Below are 16,220 nucleotides of genomic sequence, written 5' to 3'. Positions count from 1 at the left end.
TAAAGGTGGCTTCGTCAGCGGAGCTAGTACATTTACTTTTGCAAAATGAAATTTAAAACACAATTTTGAACAATGAACATCAGATCTTTAAATTTGTATATTTTAAATTAATTTACCTGTACTCATAAACCATCTAGCAATATATCAATTTAAATTAAAAATAACTATATTAAATTTTAATAATACTAGGTATATCTTTGAGTTTTTTAAATTCATAAAATATTAAATTAATAAATTTTGAAATGCTATATTTAATATATTATTAATTATATTGTTGAAAAAATCTATAGAATACTAGGTATTGCATTATAATTTATAGTTTGAAATTAGACTTTCAAAAATATCTGGAAGGGAACATTTTGGTATTTTATAAATGCGAGTTTGTTTTGGCAAATTTTTAAAGATAATTAAAAATTAAAAACTAAGAAATCAATTAATTTATTCAGATCATTCTGAGATAGAATTCAATGGCATTAGGTCTATTGAAACAAGCAAGGACTTTGTTTTACTTAAAAAATTGAACTCTACTTTGCTGTCCTAATTACATAAAATTTAAATAGGTGAAAAGACAGTGACTAAATGAACTATAGCTGTGAGTCGAACTGTTTCCAGCCAGGGAACAAATATTTCAAACAAAGTGGGAATAAATGGGCAAACTTGGTGATATACCAGAAGGTGTGATTTTTGATGATTTAAATGGTTAAAAAGCGAAAAAAACATTGGAAAAAACCAGCGCAGATGAGTTTTATGGAAAGTTGTGATTTTCTGAGTGAAAAAACTGCAGAAATGGCTGTGTGGCGAGAAATAGTGATGTATGCTACAAAGCTTTGAACTCTAATCATAGCCATGTCTCAGATCAATCGAATGAAGATACTCCCTTGCTTATTTTTGCACAAACGCTTACAATCCCCTATTTTGTTTTGAACTTTTAAGCGAGTGAATAGTTAAATTGCCTCTACTGTCAACTTGCATAGTGAAACCAAATGTAATGGTATATTCTTATTATTTATTGCAGAATGTTGAGGAACCTGTGGGTTCTTATTCTTGGAACTGTAATTAATATTGGTTATTGTAGACAGTCAATACTTGTAGTTCTTCTTCCTGCAGCTACTATTGATGATTCTGCAAACTGTAAAAGGAATCATAAGAATATATAAGTGGGCTTGACTGATACGTTGAAGGTTTACATTGTTTCAAAACAAGAAATTGCTTTTTCCAAAAAGCAGTACTATATAAAGCAATATCATGCATTTTTTGAGTTTGTAACTCTACTCAAAGAGTTGACAATATAGTGACTGGAAATGGGCTGTGTACAAGCTGATTAAAGTTGCTGTGTCATGTTTTGTTATATGGAATATGCGAATTGAGATTTATTGCACTTTTTTCTTCCCATTTGTGTAGATATGTTGGTAATCTGGTTGGTCGTTACTATAACCGTGAGGGTAAACCTACAAAAGAGCTTAAGGGAGTGGAAGCAAAGGCTGCTCGCGGCAGCCAACTCTTGGAAAAACAAAAGGAATATGAAGATAAGTTGGCAAGCTGCAATTCTAGATGGAGTGACCAAAGTGGAGGCGAGGTGAGACATCCTCAAGTTTTTTTAATTTGAAAATCAATAGAGCATTTTTGTGTACTTTTAACATTATCATGAAATGTGAATTCTTGTTTGCATTTATGTTTTATGATTTGTGAAATTTATTGTATCTATTATTCTTTAAACATAGAGGGAGAAAATCCCAAAACAATGAATGCATTCACTGTTCCTCACCCAGACTAACAAATGCTTTGTAATGTCCCCATTTTTATGAGTATCAGATTCACAGTGAGATTAGCCTATTATCTTGACCCTCAAAGGCTAATAAGGTTGGATAGAGGGTCCTTTAAGGGATGCAGCTTCTTTAGTAGTCAGAGCTATGAGGATTGGTATCATCTCCAGTGTTCAAAGTGTTTCAGTTTGGTCTTCGTTTGGCATCATTCGGACATCATTTGCTCTACTACTATTTTTGGTAAGTTTTGGGATGTTAGAGGTGGACCCATGCTATTTTTAGTAAAAGGGGTATGGTCATATGCAGTCTCCTCATGTTAGATCCATGTCCAGATGGCATTCGAAAATACAGAGTATTCATGGAGATATTAATGTTTAATTGGTTCAATTAAACATTAATTATTTGGAGATTATATTATTAAGCTATAAAATGACTTTATATTATAAAGCACTTAAATGAGGGTCTATTTATCATGAGAAGGGGGCAAAGTTTATTAATAATTTATGAGCACATAACCCAAGGTTTAATTATAATATTGATACCAATGAAATATTATAACATTTTAATGTTAATTAAAATGTTTTTTTGGAGGAAATCGAACTTTTTGAGGAAACATAAGTGTGCAAAAGGATTCAAACTTCATTATGTGATTGGAGTTTTTGATTGAAGTTTCTCTAAAGCATTGAAGTGTAGAATACAAAGGGTTTCCGCAGGATTCAAGGCTCGTCGACATTGGAGAGCGTGGCTTCTTCATTGTAACAACATATAGAGGGTGTGCGATATCACCTGATTATGCTTGTGAGAGTTGGCTTCATTAAGGAGTCAATATTGAGCTGATTGGAGGGTTTATTTTAGAATTTGTTGGCAGATTGAAAGGGATTATATTCAGACATTTATTTGCTGCTATAGTGCCCGTGAACAGTGCGCTACAATACCTGTGAATAGTAAATCGCTACAGTACTAATGCATTTTAGAAGAGTTAATCTACATAAATTCAAAGGGGTTTGAAGAACGATTTCAGATTGTTGTAGGCTACATTTATTGCTGTTAGTACCACTCATTGGCATGTGGGAATTACATGTATGTACGACAAGTGTTTGTGTTAATGACAATCTGTTGTAAGTGCATTTTGGTCTCTTAGAATGCATGCCAAATGTTCGTAGAAATGTCTAACAGCTGTAGATGCATATTTCATTCGATTTCAGTCACACATTGTCATTGAAAGGTTAGTGGTAGGTGTTACATTGCATTCTCATTTAATTTCAGACTTTGATATATGTCCTTTTGAGTTCAATGCATGCATATTATCATCTCTTAAATCAAAATATCAAAAAGAAACCACAATCAGCAAGTACAAAAGTTTCATGACAAGTCTTTGACAATATTCCTTGAGCATTTAAATCAGAAATTTCTCAATCAGATTTGGGAAGGGATATTACAGTGGTATCAGAACGGTTTCCTGGCAACCTGTTGGGTAGACTGATTCAGCTTGTTAATCATGGTTATTTCAAGTACCTAGAATTAGTGGGACCGGAATATGAAGCAATTGTATTCCTCATTGGAAAAGTTAAAACAAAACCAGAAGAAGCTGGATGAATTGATTTCACACCCTGCAAAACTTAATTGAATTGCTCGGTATATGACATCTATTTTTAAGGGGAAGGAGAAATAGCATTGAAGAAGACAATCAAGTTGAGATGTTGAACAACGAAATACAACTCATCATAAGTGAGCCCACGTATGAAGAACAATTCAAAGGGGCGCTTAAAGATTTTGTCACCATCATACTATTTGAGGAAGCACAAGTGGAATCACTGCCAAAATTTTTTCAAGATAAACAAGTTATGGTGAGTGATGTGATTCATCATCAATTGCGACTTCCCGAGACATCGCTCGAAGATGAGACATCAGCTGAGATTATCTTTGATCAACTAGAGGAAATGTTTGAGGCTCAATCCATCAAGGAGACTCTCATTTTTGAAGATATGCTAACAAAATTTCATGAAGATGCCTGGTTTATGCAAGATATCTTAGTGCAAATAGAGAATGTTGAGCTATTCGAAGGGGTGCTGAGCTTGTTTCAAGAGGAACTTCCTAATCAAGGTCAACATGTTGTGGATGCTCGTGGAATAGTTCATCATCAATGGTGACCTCCTGAAGTAGCTGGTGACCTCGCTTCCGACAATAAAATTCCATCTAAGCTTGAAATATGCTAGGTTGTCTCTTTCCTTAATCCCAGCCTTGAGAGTTATTATGATTTTGATTATGGGGATTTTGGGAAAACAGCTTGCATCTGGATTGATCATGGTTCTAACGAATTACCTCAATTGATCATTTTAAGTGAAAACTTGCTTGAGTATGAGAGATGCATGGTGAGAGCTTGCTTTTCTGTGTTTAAGGATGAATTTGCTAGGTTGAGAACCATCACCTTTGTCATGCTCCTGTTGCACAACCTGAGAAACCATGTAAAGTCATGTACATATTTCACTTCTTTGAGTCGTGTCGAGACTAGGAGTCTTGTATATAGCTTTTAGAGTAGGTTTTCCTTTCGTGTGTCTTAGCTTAGAGGTCTTTTGAGCCTTTTTCTTAATTTGCCTTGAGTCATTTGACTCATGATTTGAGTGGCTCAGATAGTTTAGTTGTTTTCTTTCTTTAGTTAGCTTCTGGTTTGTCTTAGCTTTGTTTACTTTTAGGTTCGGTCTGTCGATCGTTTGCTTTAGTTTAGGTGTCTTGAGTGGGAGCCTCCATTCGTGAGAAAGGCGTCTGTGTTGTTGCTCACACACTGGCAATATCCTGGATCTTATGTTAGACTCATTTCTTAGATATCTATTCATGAAGTGCTCAGAATCTGAGGTTGTTCCTCTCCAGCTTTATCATCTGATCAGGACTTGTATTTGACTTGAAGGGAATCATTTTCTGTATCTTGATGCCGACATCTGTTGATTACTATATCTTCACACATTAATAGACTTCGAGTCTTTATGGTTTTCAGGCAAAGCTGTGATTAGTGAAAAATCTAAAATCTGACTTCAGCGCCACCGCAATCCTCAAACCCTAGTAAGCTTCACTGCTTACGAGCCAAAGGAATTGACGGAATGAAAAAGCAATATCAAAAGGAAAAAATGAGAAAATGAAAGAGAAAATCAAGAAAAAATGAAATGAAATGAAACATCAAAATTGGCTAATGGGAACATACGAGTAACTCCATCGGGTCTATAGATGCCCGGCCGGCAATGGAGCAATGTTCGTGAGCTTACGGAGATAACCTCGTCGGGAATATAGACGTCTGACTGACAGCTTATGAAGTTCAAATATACTACGTAGCCGATCACAGGGGAGCCTGAAGGTCATAATTGTCTTGTCGAGAGGAATGAATACACTTGCACACACTTGGGTAATCAAAGACTAAGTGTCTGGATCTGGTTAAGGATTTTCCTTCCACTTTGAGTGCATTTTCTAATCTCTTGATAAGTTAGGTTGAATTTTCCGGAGGTTCTAAGTGTCAATTGAGTCTTTATCTCTGAAATGTTCAGGAACATTTATTCAAGGTGGCGCTAGATGTTGTGACGTATTCACACATCGCCCCATTGCAAATGAGGATCCCTGCTTTTTGCTTTTTGGGGTTTGTTTTCTAGGTTTCTAGGGTTTTGTTTGTTAGCCTTTGCATTTTGATTGCTGTTAGGGGGATCGCTGGATAGTAGGCTTTGCTTGAGATAGGATGAGTCAGTGGATGCTCCGGGTTAGGGTTTCCTTCAAGGTCTTCCTTAGGCTTAGTTTTTGCTAGTGGTGTCCCGTTTGAGTTCGAGGAAGTTAGAGAGTGGTTGAGCAAATTTGGCAAGGATATAGAAGGAAATGGATCTAGGATCAAGTCTAAGACAAAGTCTTAGACTTAGTTTGGAGGTGAATTAAGCCTAAAAAGAGGAACTTCGCTCCTGACCCTTCCAAAGGGTCCAGAGCGAATTTCTCCATAGGACACTCCACCTTGACCCAAACTATGAGCTAACCCATTCCTAGCCTTGAATGAAGGTAAAAACACTTGTGAAAATGAAGAAAGGTGATAATGAAGCCAGGGCTTGAGCTCAAAGAGGAATTTCGCTCCTGACCCTTCCAAAGGGTCCAGGGTGAAATTCATGTATAACCCTACTTTCTACAAAAACTGGAGCTATATGTCAACTTAAAAGATAAATTTGCATGACCATGATCAAAAGGAGGCCTAACAAGTTATGTCCAAGCCAAGGAAAGGAGAAGGGAATCAAGAAATGAGCCTAAAATGAGAATTTTGCTCCCGACCCTTCCAAAGGGTCCAGAGCGAAATTCATATTTCCTCTATTTTGCTCTTTGGCATGACCAAATTTGTAACTTCTAAGGCATGGTTTGGGGGCCTTGGGCACATGTTTGCCTTGAGGAGGAGGTTTAAGGCTTTGAGATGATGAAAATCAACCTGGGAGGAGAATTTTGCTCCTGGCCCTTCCAAAGGGTCCAGAACGACATCCTCCATTTAGCCCTCTCTTGGCCCTAAAAACCTAGTTTGACCTTGCCTAGACCCAGTTGGATGATGGATTGTCCGGATTGCAATAGAAGGAAGTTGATTTGATCAAGTTTGGAGGAGAATGAAGTGAACCTAGGTGAGAAACTAGCCAAGAAAGAGAATTTCGCTCCTGACCCTTCCAAAGGGTCCAGAGCGAAATTCTTGAAAACACTCATTTTTCCTTTAGCCAAAGTCAGGACCAAGGTGGAAATGAAAGGAAAGTAGTCTATGTTTGCCTCCCAAGGAAGATTAGAGTTTGAGAAATCAAGAATCAAGGTCAAAAAGTAATTTTCGCTCTTGACCCTTCCAAAGGGTCTAGAGCAAAAATCCTTATATCTCTTGTTTTCTTCCTTGTTTTGGCTAGGCGTTGGCATGATGGAGGAATTGATATGTTCTTGCCCTGAGAGGGAGTGGGATGCTTTAGAAGATCAAGTTTTTGCCTAGGAGATGAATTTCGCTCCTGACCCTTCCAAAGGGTCCAGAGCGAAATTCCTTACACACCTATTTTTTGACCTTGCTTAGACCACAAACCTTGTCCCTTGGGTGAAGAATGGCGTTTAGCTACCTTCTATAGAGGATTGGAGTTGAAAAGATGAAGGATCAAGTCAAGAATGAGAAATTCGCTCCTGACCCTTCCAAAGGGTCCAAAGAGGATTTTCTCAAAACCGAAGAATGATGTTTAGCTACCTTCTAGAGAGGATTGGAGTTGAAAAGATGAAGGATCAAGTCAAGAATGAGAAATTCGCTCCTGACCCTTCCAAAGGGTCCAGAGTGAATTTTCTCAAAACCATCTTTTTGCCCAATATTGTGCCAATGCAATTGCAGACTAAAGTGAATTGAGGTGAAGGAGATCCTTAGGAATGACTTCAAGCGCTAGGAAATCATTGAAAGTGAAGGAATTGAGCCAAATAGTGAATTTCGCTCCTGACCCTTCCAAAGGGTCCAGAGCGAAATTCCTAAAACCCCCCTATCTTCCTAGCAAAGTCAAGTCAAACTTGGGTTTTTGTAGCTTGGATGAGTGTCAGGATTGGTGTTCTTGCCCTTTTGAAGTTGGTTAAGGTTGAAAAATGAGCAATCAAAGCCTAAAACATGGATTTCGCTCCTGACCCTTCCAAAGGGTCCAGAGCGAAAATCTACCTAAGACTCATGTCCTCCCTAGTATGACCAAATTTTGATGTCCAAGGCATGTTGAAAGAGAGAATGGGCATATTGAAATCCTTAGGGATGTTTGAAAGCATTGGAGAATGAGGGTTTTAGCCAAGAAAGGAAATTTTGCTCCTGACCCTTCCAAAGGGTCCAGGGCGAAATTCCTTTCAAACCTATATTTTCAACCTTGCTTGGGCTTAACACCTTGTTCCTTAGGCGAAAAGAGATGAAATTTTACCTTGCAAAGAAGATTGGGATGGAAAGAATGGAGGAATAAGCTCAAAACAAGATTTTCGCTCCTGACCCTTCCAAAGGGTCTAGAGCGAAAATCCTAAAACCCATCATTTTCTCCAAAATTTGTGCCAAGCCATGCCTAGACAAAGGTGAGGGATGCTCTTGAGATTGCCCTTGAATTGATTGTTGTCTCAAAAAATCATGATTTTGGGCTAGAAAGGGAAATTCGCTCCTGACCCTTCCAAAGGGTCCAGGGCAAAATTGTGCAAAACCTATCTTTTCCCTTAATTTTATGCCAAATCTTGTGTGGATCAGGATCAAAGAAGGCCTTAGGAATGACTTCAAATTGCCAATAGTTATCAAGTTTGAAGGAATTGAGCCAAATGATGAAAATCGCGACCCTTCCAAAGGGTCCAAAGCGAAAAACACTAAAACCATCCTTTTCTCCAAATTTTAAATAAAGTCAGGCCTAGACTAGGGTGAGAGAAGCTATTTGGAATGCCTTGGAAGGATTTTTGATCATTAAAAATGCAAACTTTGAGCTAAAATTAGAATTTCGCTCCTGACCCTTCCAAAGGGTCTAGAGCAAAATTCTTCAATCTACCTATTTCCTCCTTGTGTCAAGTCAAGACTTTGAGTCCTAAGGCGTGGTTGAGGTTGAAATAATGTTTCTTTGCCCTGCAAGATGAATTGAAGTGAAGGAGATGAGGAATTAAGACCTAAAACTTGAATTTCGCTCTTGACCCTTCCAAAGGGTCCAGAGCGAAATTCCCAATATCACCTAAATTGCTCATGATGAAGATCAAGAAATGGATTCCTAGGCCTTGGTGGAGAAAAGACTAGTGTATGCTTGCCTTGGAAGGTATTTTGGAGTAAAGGCATGATAGATTTTGTCCTAAAATGTAAATTTCGCTCCTGACCCTTCCAAAGGGTCTAGGGCGAAATTCTTAAAACCTCTCTTTTGCTCCAAGTTTACATCAAGCTTGGTGTTGGTTGAGAACGAGGGCATCCTTGGGCATGTATCTAAGCAAGTATGGTCACAAAGTGAGAAGAATTTGAGCCAGGAATGCAAAATTCGCTCCTGACCCTTCCAAAGGGTCCAGGGCGAAATTCTTATAGGGCCTGTCCCTGGGAAGAATCTTGAGCAAACTTCATTTTGATGTCTTCTTGTTGATGATTTAAGGTAGAAAATGCTATGTTAGAATAAATATATTATGTGACCTTAATCATCTTTTGGTTTGTTTTGCAGATGAAAGAAGACCGGGCGAGGGCAAGGACGACCTCCTCCAGTCCAGCATCATCAGGGACAACCTCCTCCAGTCTAGCATCATCAGGGACGACCAATTCGCCAGCTACCTCCAGAACCTTCACTTTGCCACACTAAGGAACCACAAGATGACAATAAAGGACATTGCCAACATTTCAAGGAAAGGTACACCATCCATCCTGCACATCAAAGACAAAGGAGGTTAAAGCAAGGGTCCCTTGAAGAAGCAGATAGTTTCAGAAGAGTTAATTAAAATTATCTTCTCAGCATCATCAAATTGAGCATCTACCAAGTTACAAGTGTCAGACAAGGTGGCATCCCAGTCATCACTCCTCCAGTCAGATTGGTCCATCTCAGCGTGCCCAGATTCAATGTACCTGAGTCCTCAAAGATGACACAAACTTCGATGTACCTACCCCGGTTATCCATTGGTCGAATATTCCAAAGAAGACATGTGTCCAAATAATGCAATTATTTCATTGGTCAGAATTGAGTTTGTTGTAACAAACCCTAATTAGGGTTTTTATTGTAAAATCTCGGCCATTGATCTCAAATTGATCTGAGCCATTGAATTGTATTGTGGGCACTATTTAGGCCCTGACTCCTCATTTGTAAATGCTAATAGTTATTCAATAGTTGATAGTGGGTGAATAGTTAGCTAATAGTGAATAGTCAATTGATAGAATAGAAATTAGAATAAAGTAGGAAGAGGAGGCAAGAAATTGTTGCCTTGATTGTAAATGAACCCTTTTTTCATTGAAGATATGGTGAAATGTGTCGTTTCTTTACAATACGCATGGTCTCTTGTTGAACCTTCATTGTAGATGGTAAATGATTAAATTGAATGAAGAAAATTGTTGAATGCACTTGTGTGGAATTCGTCTAGTCCATACCACTAGCCTCTTACTGATTGTAAGTGCGCCCTGCGTGGTCAACTGGCATAAAATGAGCTTAATCTTAAGTCGTTACACATCTATTGTTCATGCATTATCTTGACTGGTGATTAGTGTCTGATGGCGTACAATTTGAACGTATTGGAAGCATCCCTTAGAAGATCGCACTGAGTTGGTGTCAGATTGTTCAAGCCTGATGGTGAGACCCAGCCCAGTAGGATTCCACCTAGTCATTCATCCATCTTCTCACATTCCAGGTCTTAGAGTAGACTTCCTGAACCTTGTATCTTTTGCCATTTCTTTATCTTCCAGTTAGTAAATAGGACTTGTGATTCCAGCAAATCAGACGTTCAGCGAGTGTAAGTCCCCTTGTGATTCCAGCAAAATCACATCATACCACAAAGAGCTTATCCACGAGTAGAGAACCTACATAACAGAACCTTGGAGTTTCTCCGATTGATCCTTCTGCAATATCTTCAGCATTTGGAAACTTTGTTCAAGAGAGGATAAGGTACCTTTAGGTAATTTATTCTATGTTTGGTCGTGTACAAAAGACGCATCAACAATACCATAGTGTAGATTTGGGTGGAAAGAATGAGTCACAGGGGTATCATCATCTGGCTAGGTAGTTGAATGTTAATGATGATATAATTGCTACAACTTTGGAGCATTTTGATGTCGCTCGACAGATGTTGGTGACCTTTGGTTGGAGTACTCCTAAGACATGAGCACGGTGATAGTAGCCTTTCCCTAGCAGAGTTCCATGCACTTCGAGCAGCTATTGGGATAATGAAACAAAATTACTTGCAGTTACTTGTTGATAGGGATTTTTTTCTCGAGTGGGATTGCACTTGCTACAATGCACTGAAGGGAAAGGAGGAGGAGGTTGATGAGCTCACCCATGAGCTTGAGGTGACTATGGACTCGTTGGAGAGCGCTCAGTCAGCCCTTCGTAAGTCACAGTCATAGGTTGAGGAACTTACCATGGCGTTGAGTTTAGCACAATCTTCACTATCTGTGGATATAGTTGAGTTTTCTATAGCATCACTTGGTGATGAGTTTACACCCACGAGTTGTAGTGATGGGTGTGTTGAGGATGTGGTTACATCTGTCATTGATGCAGGTACAAGTGACTTAGCTGGGATGAGCATTTGGGTTGAGAGTAGCAGAGAACCACTTGTTGCATTAGGTTCTCCCCAAGTTAGTGCTATGACAGATGATACAGGTCAGATTGTTGATAGCTCTTGTGTGGCAATGGTGGACTCTCGAGAGAGTTGTGTGTTAGTACGCGACATTACTCCATCCACTTCACATGGAACTCACATAGTGTCATCTAGTTGGGAGTATGGCTCTCATGTAGATTTGTTTCCCTCTCCTAGAAGCAAATCTGTTACTTCATCCCATGCAGCTGATTTTGGATGCCATCTTGTTGTTTCTCAGAGTCAGAGTGATCAGCTGCAGGTCCTAGAGGATAAGGTTGACTCAGCCTTATATTGTTTTTACTGCATAGATTCATTTGAGTACCTTCTTGAGAGTCCTGAGTTTCAAGAGGGTTCGTTTGGAGCCACCAAGGATACTCTCATTCGAGGTTCTCTCGCCATCAGGCGTGGTGTGGGAGTAATTGTAGATACTTTGACTACAATGCTTTCTGATAGAGATTTTGTGATGGGGTTTGCAGAGAAGGTTACCAGAGCCCTTGCCCAAGTAGCTATTCAGGATCAGAGGTTGGAGTCGTCTCTTGATTCCAATATTGTTAGAGACGAGCCCTTGATTGAGGTTGGAGCGTGTTGGTGTCTATTTTATCATCTACCAAACATTAGAATAAGATACTCGAAAGCATTCTATTCTCTCCTGAAAAGTCACTACTGATTCCAAGGTCTATATGTGCGAACAAGCGACTTTAGTGAAATAGCTTCTTGGGTAGTGTATGCTGAAAATCTCAAGGGGGACTTACGTTAACAAATGTCTATTGAATTGCTGGACTTAGATTTATCAATTTTAAGCTCTCTTTCTCTCTTTTTTTTTTTTGGATTTTCAAGATTTAGACTTTCAAAAAAAGGAAAAAAAGGGATAGGGTTCAAGAAAGCTAATCTAATCCTACGAACTCTGGAGACGGTATCAATTGAGTGCTCTCAGGAAACCACACGTTGCTTCGCCACACTGAGGACAACTACACAAAGTGGTTGCAATCTTCAATGGGTTGTGCTTATGATTGAAATATTGGCATGCATAGAGGATAGGCTCAGGCTAACTTTGCATAGTGAAATGGAAATCATCCATTCACCAAAAGTATGAGCGGAGATACACCATCAATTAACACTTATCAAATCCTTCATTCAATTCTAATAACATGAAAGCAAATCTAAATAAATTTTAACTAAGTGTTGAGGAAATTGAAACCATGCTAATCATTCAAATAATAGGGATTACAAAGCCTTAAGAGAAAGCGCACATGCAATATATTATTTGAAAATGAACTTCACGCAACAATATGCCAAAAATCTCACACTCTCCAAATGAGAGGAGGTAGCCTTATATAGTTTTTCAAGAGTAAATAAACGATCGAGATCAAACAGTGATCAAGGGCCTAGATTGATAGCTACAAACCCTAATTAGGGTTTCCCAAAACTCTATTAGTTCGAAAGAATAAGAAAGTGACATGTAGCACAGTTGCTATTCTCACTGAGGTGAGTGTCCAGTTTCCCCTTTTGCAGATTCGATGTACCTGGACACGATAAGCTTGACCTCCTCCATAGTGACACTTGGCAAGTTGTTAATTTGGAAGTCGATGATGTCCACATCATCGATGCACGTGGAGAGGATGCTTTCCCACTCAACTGCTTGGGCAAGAAACTTCTCATCAATGAAGAGAAAATTTGCAATCCTTGAAAGATTGCCCTTGTCAATCATCCTCAAGTCTTTGAAGAAGCTCGACTGAATCCCGACTCTCAGGTTCTTTGCCTGTAAGTGCTTCTCTCTTATGTTCTCTTTCTTCCAGATCTCTGATGCTACATGGAACACCTTACTCAAAATTTCCCTGACACTCTCCTCTGTCTCAAAGCACTTAGTCTCAGATTTCTTCAGGACTTCAATCCTAGTGACCAAAGCATAATACCAGGTGTTAAAGTCATATCTATCCCCAGCTTGTATGACACCTGCATCCACCAAGCTTCGCTTTGACAGGGCTCGGATAACCTTCAATTGTGGAAGTATTTCATCTTGAATTTCTTCAACATCTTCCCAATTTGTAGCTAGGTTCTGAATTCAGCTAACCAATGAAGAGGCTGACTCATGTGCTGATACTAAATTTTCTACAAGTATATCAGCACGTGCCAAAGCATCTGAAATCCATTCCTTGGCTTGTGTGAATGTGCCCTTCATGTCCTCGTAATCCTTCATTGACTCTTGCTTAAGAGGCTGTGGAGGGGTGACCGGTATCTCATGGTTGAGTGGCCTGGTGAGATGGAGAACATATTTCCTCCATTGCTGGTTTTCTTCCTCAACCTTCTTTCTTTTCTCTCTCTCCTGAGCTAAACTTGCCTTTGAGGGCGTTACAAAAGTCGTCAAAGTACTGGACTTCCTGGTCCTGGGTAGGCTTACCCAACTCTATAGTGGTGATCTTATAATCTTCTGGGGCAATATTGTCCCGAGTTTTTTTCTTCCTTTGGCACAACTATCTGAACTATCCTGAATCTTGCACTATCCCTCTAAATCAAAGAGAACTTTCTGGCTGGCTTAGGTGGCTTGACTATGACTGGTTCATTCACCTTTTCTAGAAATGCTGTTGTGTTCTCTTCAGAATGGGCTTCCTTAGGGACCTTAGCCCTTATCCTTTCCCCCAACCAATCAAGAATGGTTGACTACTCAATGGTATTTTGATCAAACCCATCATCCGTCCCCCCTGGTCTAGTAGCTATACCATCCAAGAAGACTACTGGAGATACAAGCTTTTCAACTTTTGTGGCTGCATTCAAGACTCGTTCCTTGTCTGGAATTTGGACGACTTCTTTCATTATTTCCTCAATTGAAGGAGACGACACTGTTGCGTCATTGTTTACCATATATGTGTCCATCTCCTGCTCTTCAATTGCATTTTGATTAGGCACGACAGATGCGACACTCAGGATGGAATGACCTTCGTTGGACTCCCGTCTCTCCCCTACAATCTTCTTTCCCCTGGCTTTTCTAGAGCTTCCAACTAACTCCTTCCTCTTCCGGGACCCCACACTCTCTGGATTACGAGCATTGCTTGCAGAGATACAAGGGTTGGAGGACAAAGAGTCATCTACTCCCATTAAATCATAGGCCAAGGCCACACCTTTAGACTTTAATTGCTTCGTCCTTTTAGATGTCCACCACTTAGAATATTCGACCACCGACCTCATGAGGTTTGCCAGATCTGATTTCTCTCCTTCTAACCAATCAATCAAGGCTAGTGGCTCATTCCTCATATTTTCAAAGCTTGGCTGCTGAAGCTCAATTTTGTCATCTACTTGATCAGCAACTCTAAACACCTCCGTTGCTCTTACCATACTCAAGGGAATCCTTGACCAAAACTCTTCCTGATCTCGAAACTATCGGCTGTGTTAGCCCAATAATCTTCCAAATCAACTCTGTGCTCAAATGTCATCCCTTCGATCCTTTTTATCTTGTGGAACGGATCAAAATTCTTTCTGGCCTTGTACTGGTAAAAGGGTACCAAGCCAGCTCTTTCTCAGCAGTGGCAATGGCTTATGATGATGGGCACGTCTCCAGTCCATTCCCAATCGTGAGAGAGGAGGTGCCTGCCTTCTTTTGCTTATCCCTTTGAATTGCCATATATCCCTCCAATTGCCTCGCAACCTCGAGTAGCACAACTCGATTGGTAGGGTAAGCTTGGAGCTTATAGGGAGATCCGACAAACCCTTGAATTCTAATGTAAGTGAACTTCGGGTATTGGATATACCAATATCCGAATCAATTGATGAAGTCCATAGACTCTTGAGAGAGTCTTTGATGTAGTCCACCTTGCAGTGTTCGTGTGATGTGCATGAGAAATGTGTCATTCACCCTCTTGAAATGAAACTTTTCTTCCATGTGAAGCTGGCAATAACAGTCATAGACGGGAAACTGATTTTCTTTGTTTCCCACCTCCCCTCTGCAGGTGAGGCCTCTGTACCTGTAGGTTCTAGCCAAGGAATAGAAAAAGTACGAGCTCATGAAGAAGGTCCTATTTGCTTCCAGATTCTTTAGCTGGCTATCCAAGTTATCACTTATCATTCGAGCCCAGTCTATCATCTTAATTCCGTTCATTATTTCAATTAGAAAATAATACATCTAGGGCTCGAATGGAGCACCTTGAGGATTCCCCATTATCTTGTTCAGCAGGACGATCATATCTCCAATATCTTCTTTGAAGTATGCCCTCACCAAGCTCTTCCTCTGTAGTTTGGAGGCACCTTTCCTTGGCTTGTCTAGCCAGGAATGATTGATGATGGCGCCATACTCTTCCACATGATCCTGATACATGCGATCAACTTCATCCTTGGTCACGTACACAACATTATGATACTCTGGAATTCTGAAGGCCTCCCTGATGGCCTCATTGCTGATGTTTGCCAACTCTCTCCCATCTGGTGCGACAATATCCCTACTGGTAGGGTTGTAATGCCTAGCACACTCAGCTACCAACTCAGTGCACTACATGGTAGGGAGAAAACCGGCAGCATGCACGATGCCACTTTTCATCATCTTTCGTGCAGTCATGGTAGGCACGAGGTTGTCCAAACCAAACATCCGTTTCTTGAACTCCCTTAGATTGATATGCCCGAGGTTAGTGTCACTAACGTTCTTCTATTTCAAGGTCATCCTTGACTCAGGAGGAGCATCTTTGTCCACTTGGAATTTCATTGTGCCTAAAATCTGCAAGTAAAGATGAAGCTTAAGTTAGAAATTAGTTCGTGGATTAAAGAAAATCGAGGCTATGGATGGCTAAGTGTTTGGAGATTTTATTTCATTTTCATACTTAGCCACAAAAATGGGTTTTTCACATGTGAATAATTCAATCCTAAGGATAATTATGATTGCCATCCAACAAACCAAGTGTTATAACTTCAAAACTCTCCTTCCCTTTAGTCAATAAAATGATTTTTCTTCACTAAAAATTTGAATAAATTCACCCAAAATCACTTTCAATAACTCTGGAAAACTCAGAAAATGCAATAAATCTGCATTTTAAATCCAACTTCACCTTCGAATGAATGAGAATAAGGCTAGAAGATTTTAAGAAAACTCAGAAAAAATAACAACTCTGCCTTCTACCAGCTAATTCCACTGCAAAATCTGCGGATTCTTTGACAAGAAAATTAGAATTCCTCAAGAAGCTCACCCAACTTGCAAGCAATATCAAG

General features: G+C 39.6%; 1 protein-coding gene across 1 annotated transcript in view; it reads left to right on the top strand.

Annotated features, from left to right (window-relative positions):
- Positions 1–16,220, top strand: part of LOC131033779 (membrane-associated progesterone-binding protein 4) — a 71,731-nt gene that overhangs the window by 43,846 nt on the left and 11,665 nt on the right. The window contains exon 7 of the mRNA XM_057965069.2: positions 1,402–1,576. Within this exon, the coding sequence (XP_057821052.2) occupies positions 1,402–1,576 (175 nt within the window). The remainder of the gene's footprint in view (positions 1–1,401; positions 1,577–16,220) is intronic.

This window comes from Cryptomeria japonica, chromosome 3 (assembly GCF_030272615.1).
Source record: "Cryptomeria japonica chromosome 3, Sugi_1.0, whole genome shotgun sequence".
Classification (NCBI taxonomy): domain Eukaryota; kingdom Viridiplantae; phylum Streptophyta; class Pinopsida; order Cupressales; family Cupressaceae; genus Cryptomeria; species Cryptomeria japonica.
Note: the sequence above shows the minus strand (reverse complement) of the source record. Positions and strands in the feature narration are given on the sequence as shown.